The sequence below is a fragment of the Thunnus thynnus genome, chromosome 4, assembly GCF_963924715.1.
Source record: "Thunnus thynnus chromosome 4, fThuThy2.1, whole genome shotgun sequence".
NCBI classification, from domain to species: domain Eukaryota; kingdom Metazoa; phylum Chordata; class Actinopteri; order Scombriformes; family Scombridae; genus Thunnus; species Thunnus thynnus.
This window is the reverse complement of record NC_089520.1, coordinates 14,571,721-14,589,167: the sequence shown is the minus strand read 5'-3', so window position 1 is coordinate 14,589,167 and position 17,447 is coordinate 14,571,721. Positions and strand designations below refer to the sequence as shown.

The 17,447-nt window shown below is 39.9% G+C and overlaps 1 protein-coding gene across 1 annotated transcript in view; it reads left to right on the top strand.

The window, feature by feature from the left end:
* The first annotated feature begins 2,653 nt into the window (after window positions 1-2,653).
* LOC137181269 (neurexophilin-4) overlaps window positions 2,654-17,447 on the top strand; it is a 42,345-nt gene continuing 27,551 nt past the window's right edge. Inside the window, exon 1 of the mRNA XM_067586843.1 lies at window positions 2,654-3,375. Coding sequence (XP_067442944.1) covers window positions 3,322-3,375 — 54 coding nt within the window. The 5' untranslated portion in view covers window positions 2,654-3,321. The remainder of the gene's footprint in view (window positions 3,376-17,447) is intronic.

The window sequence follows — 17,447 nt, the reverse complement described above, 5'->3', positions numbered from 1 at the left end:
ATTTTGACAAATACACAGCATTTTATTACAGTTCTCAGTAGTACACACAGTGCAAAGGAAAGACAGGACAATACAGATAAAGACATACAGCTTAATAAGATTTCAAGCTAAACTTAAAGGTATTATATACAGACAAAAACCTCTCTATCTAAAGGTACAACTGTTACTAGGTACAATATGTACTGGGTTGTGATACACTTAGTGCAAGAGTGCATGGCTGTGCAAAGGATTATCTGTATCCATTTTCAGTATTCATTTATCCTCTTTTCACTCCAGTCCCTCCCGTGCAGTGCTCAGCGTTCAAATCATCTCAGTCTTAGTAAGCTTTGCCTCTGCATGCAATGACTCTTTGCCTCGCAGGGAGGCAGTGCCGTGTCATTCTCACACTGGTGAGAGACACAGACTGACTGCAGAAATCCTGCATTTCAAAGAGCGATAACAGATTGCTAATATACAATATACAGAGTCACACATAGCCACAAAGCAGTTCATTTTACACAGACGCTCCTCTCCATCTGTGACAGGCTGTCACAGAACAGGCCAGCCCCACCTCACCACCTCTGAGCCCATCAACATGATGTGCACTTGGGCCGGCAGTCCCGGTAACTGGCCTTGTCACTGCAAGTCTGAGTATGAGGACATGCCACAAGTGAGCTAGAATGTCCCAAATCTGAGGAAGAAAGTGCACAATGTTTGTGTTTGATCTATGGACCTATATCTTTGGGTTCAGGGCCAGAAACTGTCGCTTACCATATTTTCTCTAATAGTGGTCGGGGCCTTTACTGACTTCAACTGCAGAGGGTACCAGGCCTTTATTGGAAGCAGGAGTATATTAGAGAGAGGCCTTTATTGCTAATTCCCTCTGTTTGATAAGCATGTTTTCTCATATTTTAGTACAAAGCCTCCTTGTTTTCTGATCTGCTTCTGTTTGCTCTGTTAAATTTTTGTCACTGCATTACCGGTAATCCACTAACATCGACGTGTGGAACAATAATTCTAGCGCTCGAGTTCCACCTGGAACGTTTTGACAGTGGACCACTTAGCTGCACATGTGGGTAGCATGCTCATGGATATATGTTCACCGGCTTAGCCAAGTTACCCTGGTTACCCTGGTTACTCATGCTCATGTGATGTTACTGCCGTCATTATCATTAAAATATGCGTTGTTATCCCTGTATTTAAACAATATCGTGTTTCCTCCGCCCCCCTCCCCTCTCTTTGATGGTCAGCTAGAGGGCTACACATGTACTCACAGAACTGGAGTTATATCTAGATAATTACTATTTATGCTTAACTGGCATGCACATTATATAACAGGCCCCAGGAGTTCATCCACCCTTTTTTTCCCACTGCCTGTTTTTGGGGCCGGCCTTTATTTGTTCATGTCAACCACGTCTCCGGCCGTTATCGGGGACCCGGCTTTTAATTGACTTCCATCTTTTATTTGAGGAAATACGGTATTCACGGGACAGATAAAATCTACTGTATGGCAGATGTTTACAGAAAGAGAGAGATACATGCATTCACAATCCAATTCCTCTTAGGAGAAAGACAGCGAGATGTAGCTCCGAATAGTAAAAAGAGTATTTGGTGTACGTTATATATGCTGTAAATATTTGGTAAGCCACAGACAGAAATAGATGGAAAAACAATAAGACAGTCAGGTAGACAAAAGAGCACTAGGGAAAACAAATAGACTGTTATCTGGTCAGTCAGTCACTCAGACAGACAGTTATCCAAAAGGGACATTATAAAGTCAAGACAGACATTATACTTATACAGAAGAGAGATCTGCCAGTCATTCAGTCAGACATGTATGACTGATTGACAGCATTATATAATGCTACACAGACAGACAGGCAGGCAGACTGATCAACACACACAGACGAACTTGCTAGACACTGTGCGTCCCAGATCAGTTCATTTTAAAGGTGGCACAATCAGGCAGGCAGCAGCTGGGACTGGCCATCAGGGAGAGATGTGGGGCCACACTGCCCCAATATATCCATGCAACATTAATATTTTGTTTTTCTGGAAATTTATAGTCTGGCTAGCTTGTACTGTTGGCCCATATCACACACAGTCACTTAAATGTAGCAGTCAAGGTTCATGTTCTTGCGTAATGGTTGTTTTCCATTTGCTTTTACATTTTCTATTTACTGTTTTGTTGGTTTCCCTCGTGTATGCATGCAGATAGTGAGTGATGATTATGGATGTATATTATAAAGCTATTTCCATGATTTATTCTTAGTTAATAATCAGAATAATAATGCCAATATCATGTAAAATGAAGCATGATCCAAAATAAAATGCCATATGAGCGGTGGTAGGGCTGCAACTAACACCAAATATTCTCATTATTGATTAAATTGCCGATTATTTGTTACGTTAGTCTATGAAATATCAAAAAATTGTTTTAAAAATTTCGCAGAACCAAAGTGGACACCTTCAATGTCCAATCAATAGTCAAAAACACACAGATATTCAATTTACTATCATACATAACAAAGAAAATCCTCATTTGAAAAGCTGGAAAATAGAAAATTTGGCATTTTTGGCAGTTGTAGTGTTAAACAATGAATGTGTGATCATCTTTGTAGCCAAAAGTCATATTTTAAGCAAACCACTTACTTTTTTGTGGTTACACTAGCTGACTGTACGGAGTCTTAAAAAACCTTATTAACAGCGTCCTCTCTGGGTTCGTACTCGGTGGAGTGTAAATAGTCACCTCATCATCTGAACACTGACAAGACAAAATATTCAACATGCGCTTGTGGTTAGTGTGGTTGCCAATAAACGAAAGCTGCTGTGCGCCGTGAAGCGCGCACACGGACAGGGAGGAAGATAGAGAGAGAAAGAGAGAGAGAGAGAGAGAGAGAGAGAGAGAGGGAGGGAAGGGAGTAGAGGGAAAGAGAGAGGGGGGGGGATCTCATCTCTCTAAATCAACCAGTCACTATCCTAAAACACAAGAAGCACTGGTGATCTTCAATGAGATCCCCTCTTTGCCTCCACCCTCCAAACTGACTTCGTCTCCGCACAAAACTTCCCGCAAACGTCCAGCATGAGCGGAGGCAAACGCCATGGATGTGCCACATGAGGCGGACCGGAGAAACTGAAGCCACCGCTCAAAGTTTGCCTACAGAAACCACTGTGACACTGACCGAACAAACTCACAACTTTTAACGCCCTTTTTTCTGCTCTTCTGCTACTTTTTACTTGTCGCCTGCCAGTTGGGATTGCTTGGATTCCGCGGTGTGTCTTTATATGTTCAGCCGGGGAGACGTGTAGTTTTTCGGGGTGGTCCGCTATCAGGAAGGTGACATGCAGGTTCTCGGTTGGACCATAGTTGTCCTCTGCCAGTGGATCCTACAGAAGGTGAGTTTTTAATCATCCTGAAAGCAAAACATTTAAAATATTTTAATAACCAACCACAGTGGTTTTGGGGGTGCTGCGTTTGCAAAGAAACACCTGCCTTCCTCTTGTAGAGGGTCAGTTTCCTAGAAACCACTCAGCTGAAAAATATGATGCGTGAAATAACGTTTTTATTGGGTCCCATAAAGAAATTTATAGAAATAAAACCCAGTAAGACCTGGTGATTTTATGCTTTCGTTTGCTTGTGCCGTGTTTCAACTGTCTTTGTTAATTGGAACTTAATTCAAAGTTCTCATATCTTCCCAAAAAACTGTTTAGACCACAAACATGACAAGATAGATGATCATTTTTTGCCTCATTTTGTTTTATTTGTTTGGAAAAAATGCGTGAGCGACTTTTGCCCGATCTCCAAACAGATTCTGCTGTCTGAGCGTTTCCCCTGTACTCCCAGTTAAGCAGCCCTCCTTATCTATTTATCTATTTGCGCTCCCAGCAACTTCCTCTAATTTTTCTTCAGAAGTTAAACACGCCCGTGGCTTGTTTTATTATCTCGGCATCGCTATGGCAAAGAGTTTGTACGCCTAGTTTGGCTCTGCAGCTGCTGCAGCTGCTGATTATGTGTGGTTAAATGCGTGCGTGCGTGCATGTACGTGCGCGCTCAGACTCATCTTTGGCTGTTTGCGCATTATAGTGAGTGTTTTCCTGGTGGGTTTACACTCGCAGAGATAATGTACACATCATATCTAGACCTCCGCACATAATAGAATACAATACAGCAGAACACAATAGCAGGCTGTCTGTCCCAGCAGATACACACCATCTGTACTCAGTATCTTTGGCCTCAGCAAGAAATGAAAGAGGATAAAAACATGACCTTTCACCATGATCCCTCCTCCTCACCTCTGGCTTCCTTTGTCTTCCTCTGCTTCCCTTTACTCCTCCTGTTCCATTATGCTTAATTTAAATTCTCACCAATTTTAATACAAGCCACTTACTCTATCTGCAAATGCGTGTGAAAAATGCATAACACTGTCAAATCTTGCAGAGGTTCTTATAAGATCTTTTAATCTGCTATTTATTTATTTTTTTTACAAGGCTTAGAAGCAGTCCTTGAAGTGTTAAACAAGTCTTAATAGCAGAGGAACATCACTTGATTCAAGTGACAAACCGTAGTGTTAGGACTATAAGAGTTGAGGAGGCGGACGGGCGGGGAACCTTCACTGCTTACAGATTTGCTTGGTGGCCCACATTAGCAGGCTTTCTTTCTGCACACACAAAAAAAAATGTTGATGGGTGGGTAGTTTAGTGTGTGATTTTTTTTTTTTTTTTTTTTAAAAACACCCTGTTGGCTGCTGGCAGATTGAGGTTAGGTTGTATTGTGACGGGCAACGCTTCTTTTGAAGATTGAATGCAAATCATTTCTCCTGCAAAGTGGAACTGCTATGCCTCTTTCGCATTAGAGTGCAACTCGGGTTCAAGTATTAGGATCGACTTGGTATTAGATTATATCAGCCACGCTTTTTAGTAATGTGCCATTTGAAATTGTCTTTTTGTCTTTTTTTTTGGAATGTTGTGTGTTTTCAACAGCTATAAATGTAGATGTAGACGGCACAGTGATTTGGCTGAAACAATATGACAAGTTACATCCTCGGGAACAGTATTAGCTTGAGGGATTAAGAAGTGAAGAGGTAAAAGAGGCAGTGATTATGTTAGGGCTGGTGAAAAACTGAGTAAACAGAGAGCAGGAAGGCTAAAAGTGAGGAAGGAGGGAAGAGAGGAGATGAAAGCGAAACAGAAGTCATCAGAAGGGAAGCAGGAGAATATAAGGTAACACTAACCATCTCTCTAACTTAATTTGGTGGTCTCTTTGAACAAAACCTACCCTTAGTGGCCATTTACAGTATCTTAGAGGCCTATTTAAGTTCATGTATAAGTGCGTTAAGTATGAATTGTGAGTGTTTGCGAGGGAGTGTGAAGGAAGACGAAGGGAAAAGGAGTATAATTCTCTGAAAGTAATCCCTAATAAACAGCTTTTGAAGATTGTCTTATAGCTTTAAATGCTATCATTTACATTTGGACTGCATTAAAAATGTGAAACGTATTTTATATTTATATTTTCAATATGGCTCATATGAAATGTATTTCTTTTAACATGCAAAGATGATAACATTCTATGGGTGGGTGTTCACATTTGTGTAAGTGCGTTTCCTGCATATGATGTCCAACGCTGCAATATTGTCATTTTTTTCTCACCTTGTACTTTGAAACGATATCTACAGTAACAGCACTACAAAAGAAGAAAAGATGTGTGAAAAGCTTCTTTGCTGTTTTGTGCTCCCAGTAGGAACAATAGCATTAGCCGGCATCTCAACCTGACAAAATCCTCTTATGTCCCCTCATAAAACAACTAGCTATACACCCCAGGGATATTACAGCAACTGAGTCACTTTAATTTCATTATATATAGTCCTTCTTCCTTTGCAATTATGTCTCATATGCTCTGCACAGCTTTGCATTTCAGTACAAACCTCTGTCCCAGCAACTTCCTCTAATATTTTTCCCAGTGAAATGTGAGTGAGAAATATAATTGTTTGTCCATGCCTCATGTTCATGCCCACTTTTTGTACACTTATTCACGCCATTGAGGGGAAAAAATTGGAGCCATTACAACAGCAGGATCTGATGTTTTCAGCCCATCCTCCCAAGAAAAACAACAGCATAGGTCATAAATTCAGTAGTCAAAAATGACCCATCCAGCAGCCGTATGACCCAGAGAAGTGATGATGTTCAGATGATGTCTATATCAGGTGACAAATTTCCATATTTGGAGGTGGCAGGTTGGGTGGATGGCCAGACAGATAGATGGCAAAAAGTGGACTTAGTGAGTCGGGAGAGTTTTTTTAAAATGATTGACGTAGTGTTTACTGTTGCCACGATGACGAAGGTTGTCTAACTTTAAGAAAGTAGTAACTTTAACCCACACCACGTTTCAAGTGATCATTTTAACCCAAACCATGATCTTTCCATAACCCTAACCAAGTGGTTTTTGTGACTAAACCTAACCTGACCGTAACCACAGTGTTGTCACACCATAAAGCATAATAATTTTTTTTTAACAGTGATTTGGAACTGTTTTGGAAAGCTGCTGATAGAGGCGGCATATTAGAAAACGCTCCTATGGGTCATTCTGGAGTGCATCGTACAATCGACCTATTTGGTCGTTTAATTATGAGGATGTGTTGGATGTTTTCCACCATGGATTAAACCAGGTGGTTTTTTGTTTCCCTCCCACTCTCTGTCTTTTTGTCTATCCATCTGTCTGTCTGAGGATCATCTAACTGTCAAACGGCCCAGTTTCAACAAGCAGCAGCCTGTAATCTGTGCAAATTATATTCTCTATTCACAAACCGATTAGATATGTAATCTGTTGAATCATGATGACAGAAGCAATCACATTACTGCTATCTATTGCCTCTGAAATTGTTCCCAGAGATCAAAGCATTCTTTAACCTAAAAAAAATGGCACAGATTCATACAGTATTTTAATGGATTCTAACACAGTTTGCTTAAGGTTAAGCGACGATCCATTTTTATTTAATTTGTTTTCCCCCCCTTTCAACAACTCTATGCCCCATTTTTGACAACCCATTACTTTTAAAATGAGTCATCATTTGCTTGGTGCAATGAATAGCTTCACCTCAGGCTTTGTATTAGCCTTAAGGAGAGGGACATTTAATTTAAATGTGTGAAGATATCATATATTTTATACTAATGTGAAATCAAACATCATTATAGACATGTAGGTTCTGCTTTATACGAGCATCTGTCATCAAAGTTCAGGTAATGGGGCTCATTGCCATAAACATAATTGCATTTTTGGTGATTTAATTAAAACTCTCTTCTTTAAATTAAAGAAATAATGTCAAGTGTGAATAATAACTCCCTCATAATCCCACTAGTATTCTGCAAATTCTATATTAACCAGAAATAATACTGGAGGCAAACAGCAGGCACAGAAATGAATATTATGGTGCCAAAATTTAATTACAAGCAACATGTGCACCCTCTGTTTGACTGGCAGCTCGACTATACCTGAAGTTCCAAGAAAGGGAGCATTATGTCTGAAATTACTGATAAGGCAATGGTATTATTTTTAAGGCACAAAGGAAGAGAAACCCTGAACATATTCAGGAGCATGCAGAGAGCTGCTGCTGCTCTCACTGCTGAGGCCTGTTGCAGGTGTTTGGTTCTCATCCTGTTGGAACCACCTGTTCATGTTTGATATGCAGATATTAAAGGTGTTCCTGGGTCAAAGATTCAGCTACTTTTAATGCATAGTAAGTGCACTGTCTCACTCTGGTTTTTAATTCCAATCCCAATCATGATTTCAGAGTGAATCCTCACTCTGAGGTTGATGCCACAGATAATGAGCTAGTTTTTTTTTCTATAGAGATATACAGTACTTAGGTGCGTACTCATATTTTACTGCAGTTTAGTTTTGTTTGTGTTTCATCTGATGCCCATGCACCATCCCCACAGCATGGGGATTTGCATTCAAACTGTGTAACGCAACAGTTAAGGGTTTGCATTTTCTGTCACTTTCACTTCAGACAGACAACATGTTCATGCACGTTAGATAACTAAAATATATTTTGGCCTCTCATTATCTTGAGCCCACACCTCTTCTTATGCTCGTCCAATGAAGGCTCACTACAAATTACCTGAAGTCAAGGTTGTTGCACGGAGAAAGACAAGAGAGGACTGAATCAGGATTATAGGCTCCTGTAGGTTCATGTTCTTGTTTATCATATTAAGGTAGGATTTTGGTGAAATTTCAAGTCATCTACCACTTCTCCTCTTTATGATAAATTAACTCCAGCAAGATGAGGGAAATATTGCTTTAGATATGAAAAAAGATTGACTGCAGGATTTACATTTACATCCTCTGGAGACCATGAATATAGGTGCAAACTTTCATGGCAGTCCGTCCCTTAGTTGCTGAGATATTTCAGTCTGGACCAAAGCAGTTGAACGACCGACAGACTGACATTGCCGTCCTTAGAGCCGCACTGCTCGCACGGCAGCAAAAAGAAAAGGCTACTGACGATTCGGTCACCTAATTAATATCTGCATCATATGACCAATGAATGTTGATACAATGATGTGACATGTGCTGTCCACTCTGACTATAAATCATTCATGTTGTTGGCACAGGTCTATAATTCAGGCCCAGTGTGTACAGACATTGGACATTGGGGGTCTGGTAAACTCAGCACATTTAAATGATCTGGTCTCCATTCACCCAGTCAGTACCATCTCCTGTAATGATCAGTTATAATGTTAATCACCTTCAGTTTTTTTTCAGTGCTTTTATCATCTTTTGGAGTATTTGCTATCTATTCATTCCTCATCTTAGCTGTTTTTCAAAGTAGTTATTTTGAAGTAGAGGCTGTTTAAATAGTACAAAGTAGTCACAGTAAGAAAAGAAAGTATTCTGTAAAAAATCAAGTTAATTTTTCTGTTTAATTTAACTTGCCTCCAGCTGTCAGAGGAGTCTTGCTTTGGTTTGGATTGACTGGGTTGTGAATGCCAGATGGTGGGATTTCACATAACTGCAAATAACATTGGCAATTGGTTGAAGCTTTTATGTGGGAAAGAAAAACATGGAAATCGGAGAAGCCGACAACTTGAATAAAACGCCCCCTCCCGCCTCATCTGGGTTTTTGTGGTGTTCCAGTATGCACAAGTTAATATAAAATGCTAAAGAGAATGTCTTTCATATGATAACAGTATATAGCTTGGCAGTGTTTGGATACAACAAAGTGTTTCATTGGTTTCTTTTTCAGTGATTCGCTACCTTTACTAGCTGAATTTGTTTTCTGTTTCATTTCAAGCAAACAAGCCTTAGTTCTAGCAACAGAAGAAAAAAGGGTTTAATTGTGGTGCCTGCATATAAAACTGGTCACATGTAACACTGATGGGATGAAAATTCAAAAGTGAGCAAAAAACCTCAAATCATGCTAAAAACTGGAGCATTTAAATTTCGGAACACATCTTGTTTGCATAGCTGATAGTTATGTAGTTAATTTAAATATCATTCCAGGTGTGAAAAGCCTAATCAAGTACAGTATGTTGTACTGGCAAATAATTCTTTTTTGAAAATTTATGTGAGTGCTAGTCTTTGTATGGCTTGGTTGCCCAATAAGTATCCAAATAAACTTGCATTAAAATTATAAACTGTCATATGATAGTGAGCATAAAGTCTGCATTTACTGTAGGAACTCAAAATTATTGTGATGGGATGGAGGGTTGAACCATAAGTTATAAGTAATAAGTACTGCAATAAGTACTGTCTGTACACCCTTAACTTGACTTAAAAATACTGCCACACCCTACCCAAAATGTTAAATGTTAAATAAGAATAAAGAGCTACAAATTGCAAAAAAAACCAGTGTGTTCTCTGCACTATAGCAAAGCAAATTTTCAATGAATCAAAATTGTTTGGTAAAAATTTGCCCAACTGGGTGAATGTAGCACAGATGCAATACTGGGTTAACTATATCCAGTAGCCATGGGTAGAAAACCATTGGGTCACCAATCAAACTCAAGCCAATAGGTTGTTTTGACCCAGTGTTAGTGTTATTTTTTTATATTATTGTTGGGTTATTTACCCAAACTTTATGATATAATTATAAATTGTGTACTCTAGCTCCTTTTAAACTTACATGGCACTGTGTGTTACTGATTGATAAATGTGTATCTTTTGCAGTTTCAAATGTTCATATTTTCATTCATACTGTCGTATTTTGTATAACTAACAATAGATTTGTGACAGTTTGAAGGAAAAGGCAAACTTGTTGTGACACTGGGTCAGAATTATATTTAGATTAGGTAAATAGCCCAACTTTAATACATAAAATAACGATAACACCAGGTAAAAACAACTCATTGTCTTGGGTCTGATTGGTTTTGGCTCAGTGATTTTTAGTGTGCATTTATGTAACTATTAACTATATTACAGGAAAGGCTGAAATAGAGTACAACCTAACACAAACCCTAACCCTAACCCTAACCCTAACCCTAACCCTATATCTGGGATGAGGAAAAAATGCTTTTACAGTACCTTAATTCATTCGAACCGAGTGGAAACAAACTCAAGGAGTAGTGTTTTAAGAGTCGCTACACAGCTTTAACATAAGCACAAAATATCCCTGACCTGTTGTAAAAATGAGTTCTTGAGCTACAGTGAAAACACAGCCGGACAGAGAGAGAAGCAGAACACTGGGCTCTACATCACACCATGCGACCCGGGTTTCACTGCCAGGACAATCTGGAGAAGAAGGCCTGGGCACAGCTGCTGCCTCAGCCCCATGAGGGTCTCGCGTCTCCCGGCTTGAGCCACCGTCCAGCCTCCTACACAGCCTCTCTATGAAACTGTCAGCTTGAATGACGGAGGAGAAATGAGTTTGGTTGGGATGGTGGACAGCAAATATGAAGTCTAAATATGAAGCTCTGTGTTTCTCATTGTTCCAGTTTCTGTAGCCTTTTCTGTAGTTTTTCCTCTTAAGCCGTCATACTGACTCAAGTTTTATGTTTCTCTCTCCTCTCTGCCTGCGTGAAGGGAAGGAGGATGAGGGCAGAGCAGGCAAAGCACATATGGAGGTCCAGGTCAAGATAACCACACCTGATCTGTCTTGAACTGAGCTCTGCCCACACTGCAGAACACACACTCACACAGCATTTTAATGGCTCCCCGCCTAGCTCAATGGATGGGCTACCATTATTACAATTGTACTATGTATGACTCACCGATCCTTATGGAGCGACTGTGTAAAATTGCTCCCTGAGAGGAGTTGGGGGAGCAAAAAAAGGGAATGTCTGAGGAGACGATAACGCCTGAAAAGAAATCAATTTGAAAATATTACTCGTAATCTGTTTCCCGTAAAGATATGTGACAGAGACGTGCATGAATAGAATGGAGTGATGATAAAATGAATTATTCACAAGCATACTCATGAACACATGTATACAACCAAGAGGTAAAATTAAGGAATGCAGGGTACATGAGCACCTGATTGTTCAGTGTTATCATGACCAAGGTGGGATAGACAAAGAGCTTATTTATTACACAGCAATCACCACTGAGGTATTATAGCCCTGATGGCAGAGGGGAGAAAATGAACACTTAGCCAAAGCCGATAAAGGGACATTACAACTGGGTGTGTCATTGCCCTGTAACAGTGTCTGCCAAGAGGGCAGACATCCATCACTGCACAGTGTCCTGAATGGAGAAGGGCGGGTGGGAGCTTCACAACTTCATCCATCATCCAACTTTTTAATGTTTATTTTAAGTCACAGTGAGGCCAAAACATTTGAATGAGTTGTTTTAAATATTTTAGCTTCTTAATGTTCTGTGCAGGATTTCCTTACTGTTGGCAATGTGGCTGGATATCAAACATCAGTACTTCTTTGGTACAGACTGAAATGTACTGAAATAGTCAGTGAATGTCTGGCCAGATATGTTATCTTTTTTACTAACTATTTGATTAGATTGTTCCTGATTTCAATCACAATTTTTTGCCAATTTTAGACAGTGTTGTTCTAGGGCATCGCTCGAGGGATTGCAGTGGCAGTCAGTCCTCCACTTTGGTCCAGACTGAAATATCTCAACAACTACCAGATGGATTGCCATGAAAATTTCTACAGACATTCATGGTCCCCAGAGGATGAATCCTACTGGTGATTCCCTGGCTTTTTCTCAAGTGCCAACGTGAAGTTTGGATTTTTCGTTTTTAAGTGAAATGTCTTAACTGTTGGATGGATTTCTATGAATGTTCAGACATTCATGTCCTTGGTGACCCTCTGACTTTTCATCTAATCCAATCATCAAGTCAAAATGTTAATTTCACCAATTTGGACAAGTTTGGTTTTGACCAAATACCTGCAAAACTAATGACATTCCCATCAGCCTCAGCTGTAGTTTGTGTTTCGTGCTAATTGAGCATGTTTGTTTACTGCTAGCATGGCTGTAGACTATTTGTCTTATTATTAGACAATATTTCATGTATGAGAACTTACTGTATGTTAAATAAAAAAACTTTTTTGAACACATATATATTTATAATTCTCAGATATGCTATCTTTTTTTGTTTTGTTTCAAGAGGGGGTGTTTTTGTTTGTTTTGTAATGTATTCAACTGTTAGTTTTCTTGAATCTCCACTAGGGTTTTGTTGTTGCTGTCCTCTTTTGCATGACTTAATAAATAAAGCAGCAGAGGGAGATTTTGGGCATGAAGTGGTCAGCCCTACTTTGGATTGCTCTACTGGTGTTGCTCCACTTTGAGAGGTCCCCAGTCATCTTCGTGATGTGAGCAGTGTGTTAATCTCTCTCTCCCCGACTCCCTCTATCTTTTTCCTGGCTGCGAGGAGCAGAGTCGAGCTTTGGAAATAGATCACATCAGAAGGGACGCTTGGCTCCTGATGATGGGCACCGTGTTTGTTTCATACATGCATGATGAGTAGCTCAGCTCTCGGCGGGGGCAACCAGTTACGTATGGCATAATGCTGCTGCTCGTGGTCAATGTGTTGCCTAGTCACAGCTCCCCCTGGGAGAAAAGACACGCTGTGCCTCATACTTTTTCTATTTGATATAGCAGTGTGTATTCTGATGTGTTCACGTGTGTTTACTGGTGCGAGAGACAAGCATGTGATCTGAACACGGGCTCATACAGAGCGCTGAATTGTTTCAGAATCTTAAGAAAATGAAAGGTTGTGTATGAGTGTGTGTCGCTGTTTTTGTGCACAATTTGTAATTACCTGTATATATACTGTAGATGCATTCGATTTTTAGGGCTGCAACTAATAATTATTGTCATTATCAATTATTATCTCTACCATCATTTAGTTAATAAAATGTCAAAAAATAGAGAAAAATGCCAGTCACACTTTCACAGAGGCTTATGTGGCATCAAATTGTTTGCTTGGAATGGCAAACAATCCAAAACCAAAACATATTCAAATTGCAACAATATAAAACAGAGAAAAGCAGCAAATTTTGAAGAAGCTAAACTTGAAATGATAATCAATTATCAAAATAGTTGCTGATTATTTTTCCTGGCTATCAACTAATTGATTAATTAACTAATCATTTCAGCTCTAATGTTTTGTTTTGCACACATGAACACTATATTTGCATATGTGTGTAGCACAGGAGGTATTAGAGGTGTTAGATGGCCTTGAGTTTTCACAACGTCTTATGATTAATAGTGACACACCTGGTGGAGATATATAGAATAGGAGTTTGTGCATGTAATGAAATTGTAAAGTGTAATCCGAGAGACACCAAATCTCATAACTCATGGTGCAGACGGCAGAGAATGCTCAGGGTCAGCTCAGCGTGAGAAAACCTGCCACAGATGGGACTGTGGAGGAGGGATTAGTTTGTATCATTTTTTAATATCTCCGGCATGGCTTGTAATGCATTAATTCAGACATGCATTGAATTTATTGGAGAACTAAGGCAGGGTGAGAGGGAAAAAAAGACATAGGTAACCCAGCTAGAGTGGTGACCCCTTTCATAAGCCTCAGTATGCACTGAACCTCAGCAATCACTATCTTAATATATAAGAGATCCTGCGGAAATCTGCTGGACATACAAGAATCTCCGGGATTTGATGTGTTTTTTTTTATAAAGAAGATATGTATTCTTGTTTGTCCTTTCAGGATTTCAGGAGCTACACGTGATGCATTATTGAGATGAAAGCAACACAGTATGCTCGTACAAGCTGTTATTTTTTTTTGGATTTGTTTCCTGCAGACTGTTTTTCCATGTAAAAACTTTCTTTATATATTGTTTCCTGGACCTAAGCTTAATGGAGGGTGGTCAGGAGAATTCAGTAGAGAAGCGAGCACTCCACAGATCCATTTGGTCACAGATCCCTCGCACCTCTCTCAGTCTATTTCTCTGTCTTTCTCCCTCACTGTCTTTCATCTTACACCTCTCTCACCCACCACCTGTCCGTCAAAACCTTCACAATCGAGCCTCTATCTTTCACTCCATCACCCCATTTCTCCTCCTGCATGCTCCTTCCACTTCCTCCTCTCCCCTGCTCCCTCACTTTGATACTGGTCATGCCCGGCCCACAACTACTTTGCCAGTGTGCCTGATTAAAATGTAGCCCTAGAAGAAATAAAATATGTGAGGAGAATTTCATAGTTTCAGCTTCCAGCTTCTTGTACTCCGATAGCGTCTGCAGGAGCATGCTGGTGGAGACTGGTGGTTTGTGTTTTATTTTTTCCTTTTTCCTCTCTTGGTGGTTTCTGGCTCCAGTCACCATGTTTCTCTCTGGGTGTTTCTGGATCAAGACATGGCAGTTCTCACTGCTGAATTATATAAAATCTTTGCTTGGTTTTTAGTTAATTAGCCCGCGCAAAGAAGAAGCAGGGGGGATGGAGAGATTGATGGCAAGAGAGAAGGAATGGTGTGTGCGCAGGCGGCGAGGGTAGACTTTCCCTCCTTTAACTTGGTCCAAGTTGGCCCAAAGGAGGTTACTGGGGAGGGAGTCTAGGTCAGGGCTGAAGAGGGAGAGGAGTGCAGAGCAAACTGAACTTGAGGCTGTGTGGGTGCATCAGAAAACCATCTCACATCTTAACTGCCCTCACATTGGCAAATTTCATTATACTCCTCATGCAGAGCTTAACTGTCAGCATGTGTGAGAGGACCCTGACATGTATTTTACCAATTTATTCTTTTGATGTTATTACAGATTCTGAACAAAGGAATTATCTGTTGAAGGGCTGTCCACAGTTTGTGTGGAAGTTACCAATATGTGAGTAGCCTCGCACAACCAGCCCGCAGATTTTGTTCACTCACTGTGGTCTGATAAACCTGGTTTTATATCAGCATGTGTTAGCGGCATCATCAGTGAGTATGGACCCCACTAACCCTATCTTTAAATAATGTATAAATAACTGACCATCTGAATGTGGGATTCTCATTTCAAAACAAAACAAAACAAAACAAAACAAAACAAACAGTGTGCTCTTTACATTTAAAACAACACTTTTCAACAGTGTTCTCCGACAAGTGACCTTTTGTGGTCATGCATATAATAACTGAGGGTCCTGTGGTGAGATTGTTCATTCGATTGCTGTTTTCAAGGTGAAGAACGAAATTTGAATCTCAACTTTTAACCCAATGTGGACAAGACGTCCTTAAAGTGCCCCGAAAAATTGAAATTTGATCATCCATGACAGCTGGGCAAATTCCATCTTCTGAAGCTCATGCGATATGACTGAAAGCTCCAGAACAGTAACTTAAAGGACCTTGGGTTGAGATTGTTTTATCACTTTCATCAAGTTGTTCTTTTAAACCATGACCACAATCTTTCCTTGACCTTAACTAAGGTAAGTGGTTGAGTTGGGTACATAAACCTGACCAAACCATAACCATAAGTGGCACATCAGAAAACATTCACATAGTTTTTGTAACAGTCATTGGGTTTATTTTGGAAGGCAGTGACAATGTCATACTGCTGATATAGAGGCCAGATCAGAAAATGCTCATATGGACTGTTTTCGAAGCAAATTACAAAAGACCTAATTTATCATTTTTGGTACAAGGATTTGTTGGTTTTGCTTTTGCTTTACTTGGATAAATCTGTGTTGATTCAAATATAGGCATTGCAGTGGCTGGGTTGTGTTTACATTTGATTTAGATCTGCAATGCCTATTAATATTCAGAAGTTGGAAGGGGACAAGTGGTGCTGAGTTGAAATTCAAAATACAGCACTACATATCACCATAATCTAAACCACTTGTCATAGTTCATCCAATTAGTCCAGGTTCCAGAATCAATTTCCCAGAGACTGTTTTCAGGATTCAAGATCATTTCATGGCAAAAATGAAGCTTGTGAGATTAACGCTGATATTGAAAGAATAACGTGATCTGAATTGGTGATTGATAAAAAATCACGATGCCCTCATTTATAAAAAATAACTAAAAATAAGGATCCTTTTTCTTTTAAACCTTTATTTAACACTGTAACTAGCTAATTAACAACAAACAACTCAATACTTTTTTCCAGTGGATAAAAGTTCAAATTATGATGCAAATTCAAACTCTGGCCTTAATAAAGATAACTGAAACTGCAATCCTTGTCACTCACTCTGAACACAGCTGGATCATGTGCACATATCCAAAAAAACCCTGCTTTCTCTCTATTTGCCGTGGTCAGAAAACCGCAGATGTAACCGGTTTTCTGAAGCCTCCGTTCACTTTGCTCACCAGATGACACCCTCCCCTCGGCAAATACTTGGACCAGACCCCAACCTGCATGTAGCGACATGACCAGTCGCTGACAGTGACATAATGTGGCACCTAGAGAAACAGACAGGGAGAGAATGAGGGGTAGGACGTGACAGACAGGGAGACAGACGCAGAAACAGACACATATGTTCCACCAGTGTGAGGCTGGACATCTCACTGCAGAGAGCTGTGTATCTATATGCTCAGCTGAAAGGAGTGTGAACAATGTAATGCAGCATAAACAAGGAGGGCAACAGCAGCACAGTTTGAATCCCTGAAGGACTGACCGGGGAATGCTGATCTTACTCTTCTTCCTCTCCTTATGACTTTGGGCAGAGAAGTTGGCAGCAGTATAACCTTAAACTTTCAGTGCAAGTCTGCTGTAGTGAAATGTGTTGCATGACCGACTGCATGTAGCTCAACTAACTACTGTTCAGGCAGTGAAAAGAAAAATTCTTGAATGAATCAAGTTAATGTGCGTATTCTGTGATCCAGATGATCCCTCCTGTACACAGTATGACTTTCCATTTTCCCCTTTTTTGTAACAAACTCTACAGTTAAAACCATGGCGTCTTATTTTTTTGATGTTTACTGGATTTGAAGTCCATCTGATATTAAATTCTGTAAGCGTTTATTCTGCTACAGAGTACAAATCTGCTTCTCTGAATTGTATGCCCTGTGCTCTTTGTCTGAGAAAAATCTGTACCTGAAAGGGAGAAATTTATATTTTATATTTTTGGTTTCATAGTGGCATCCTGGTCTGTTCTGTG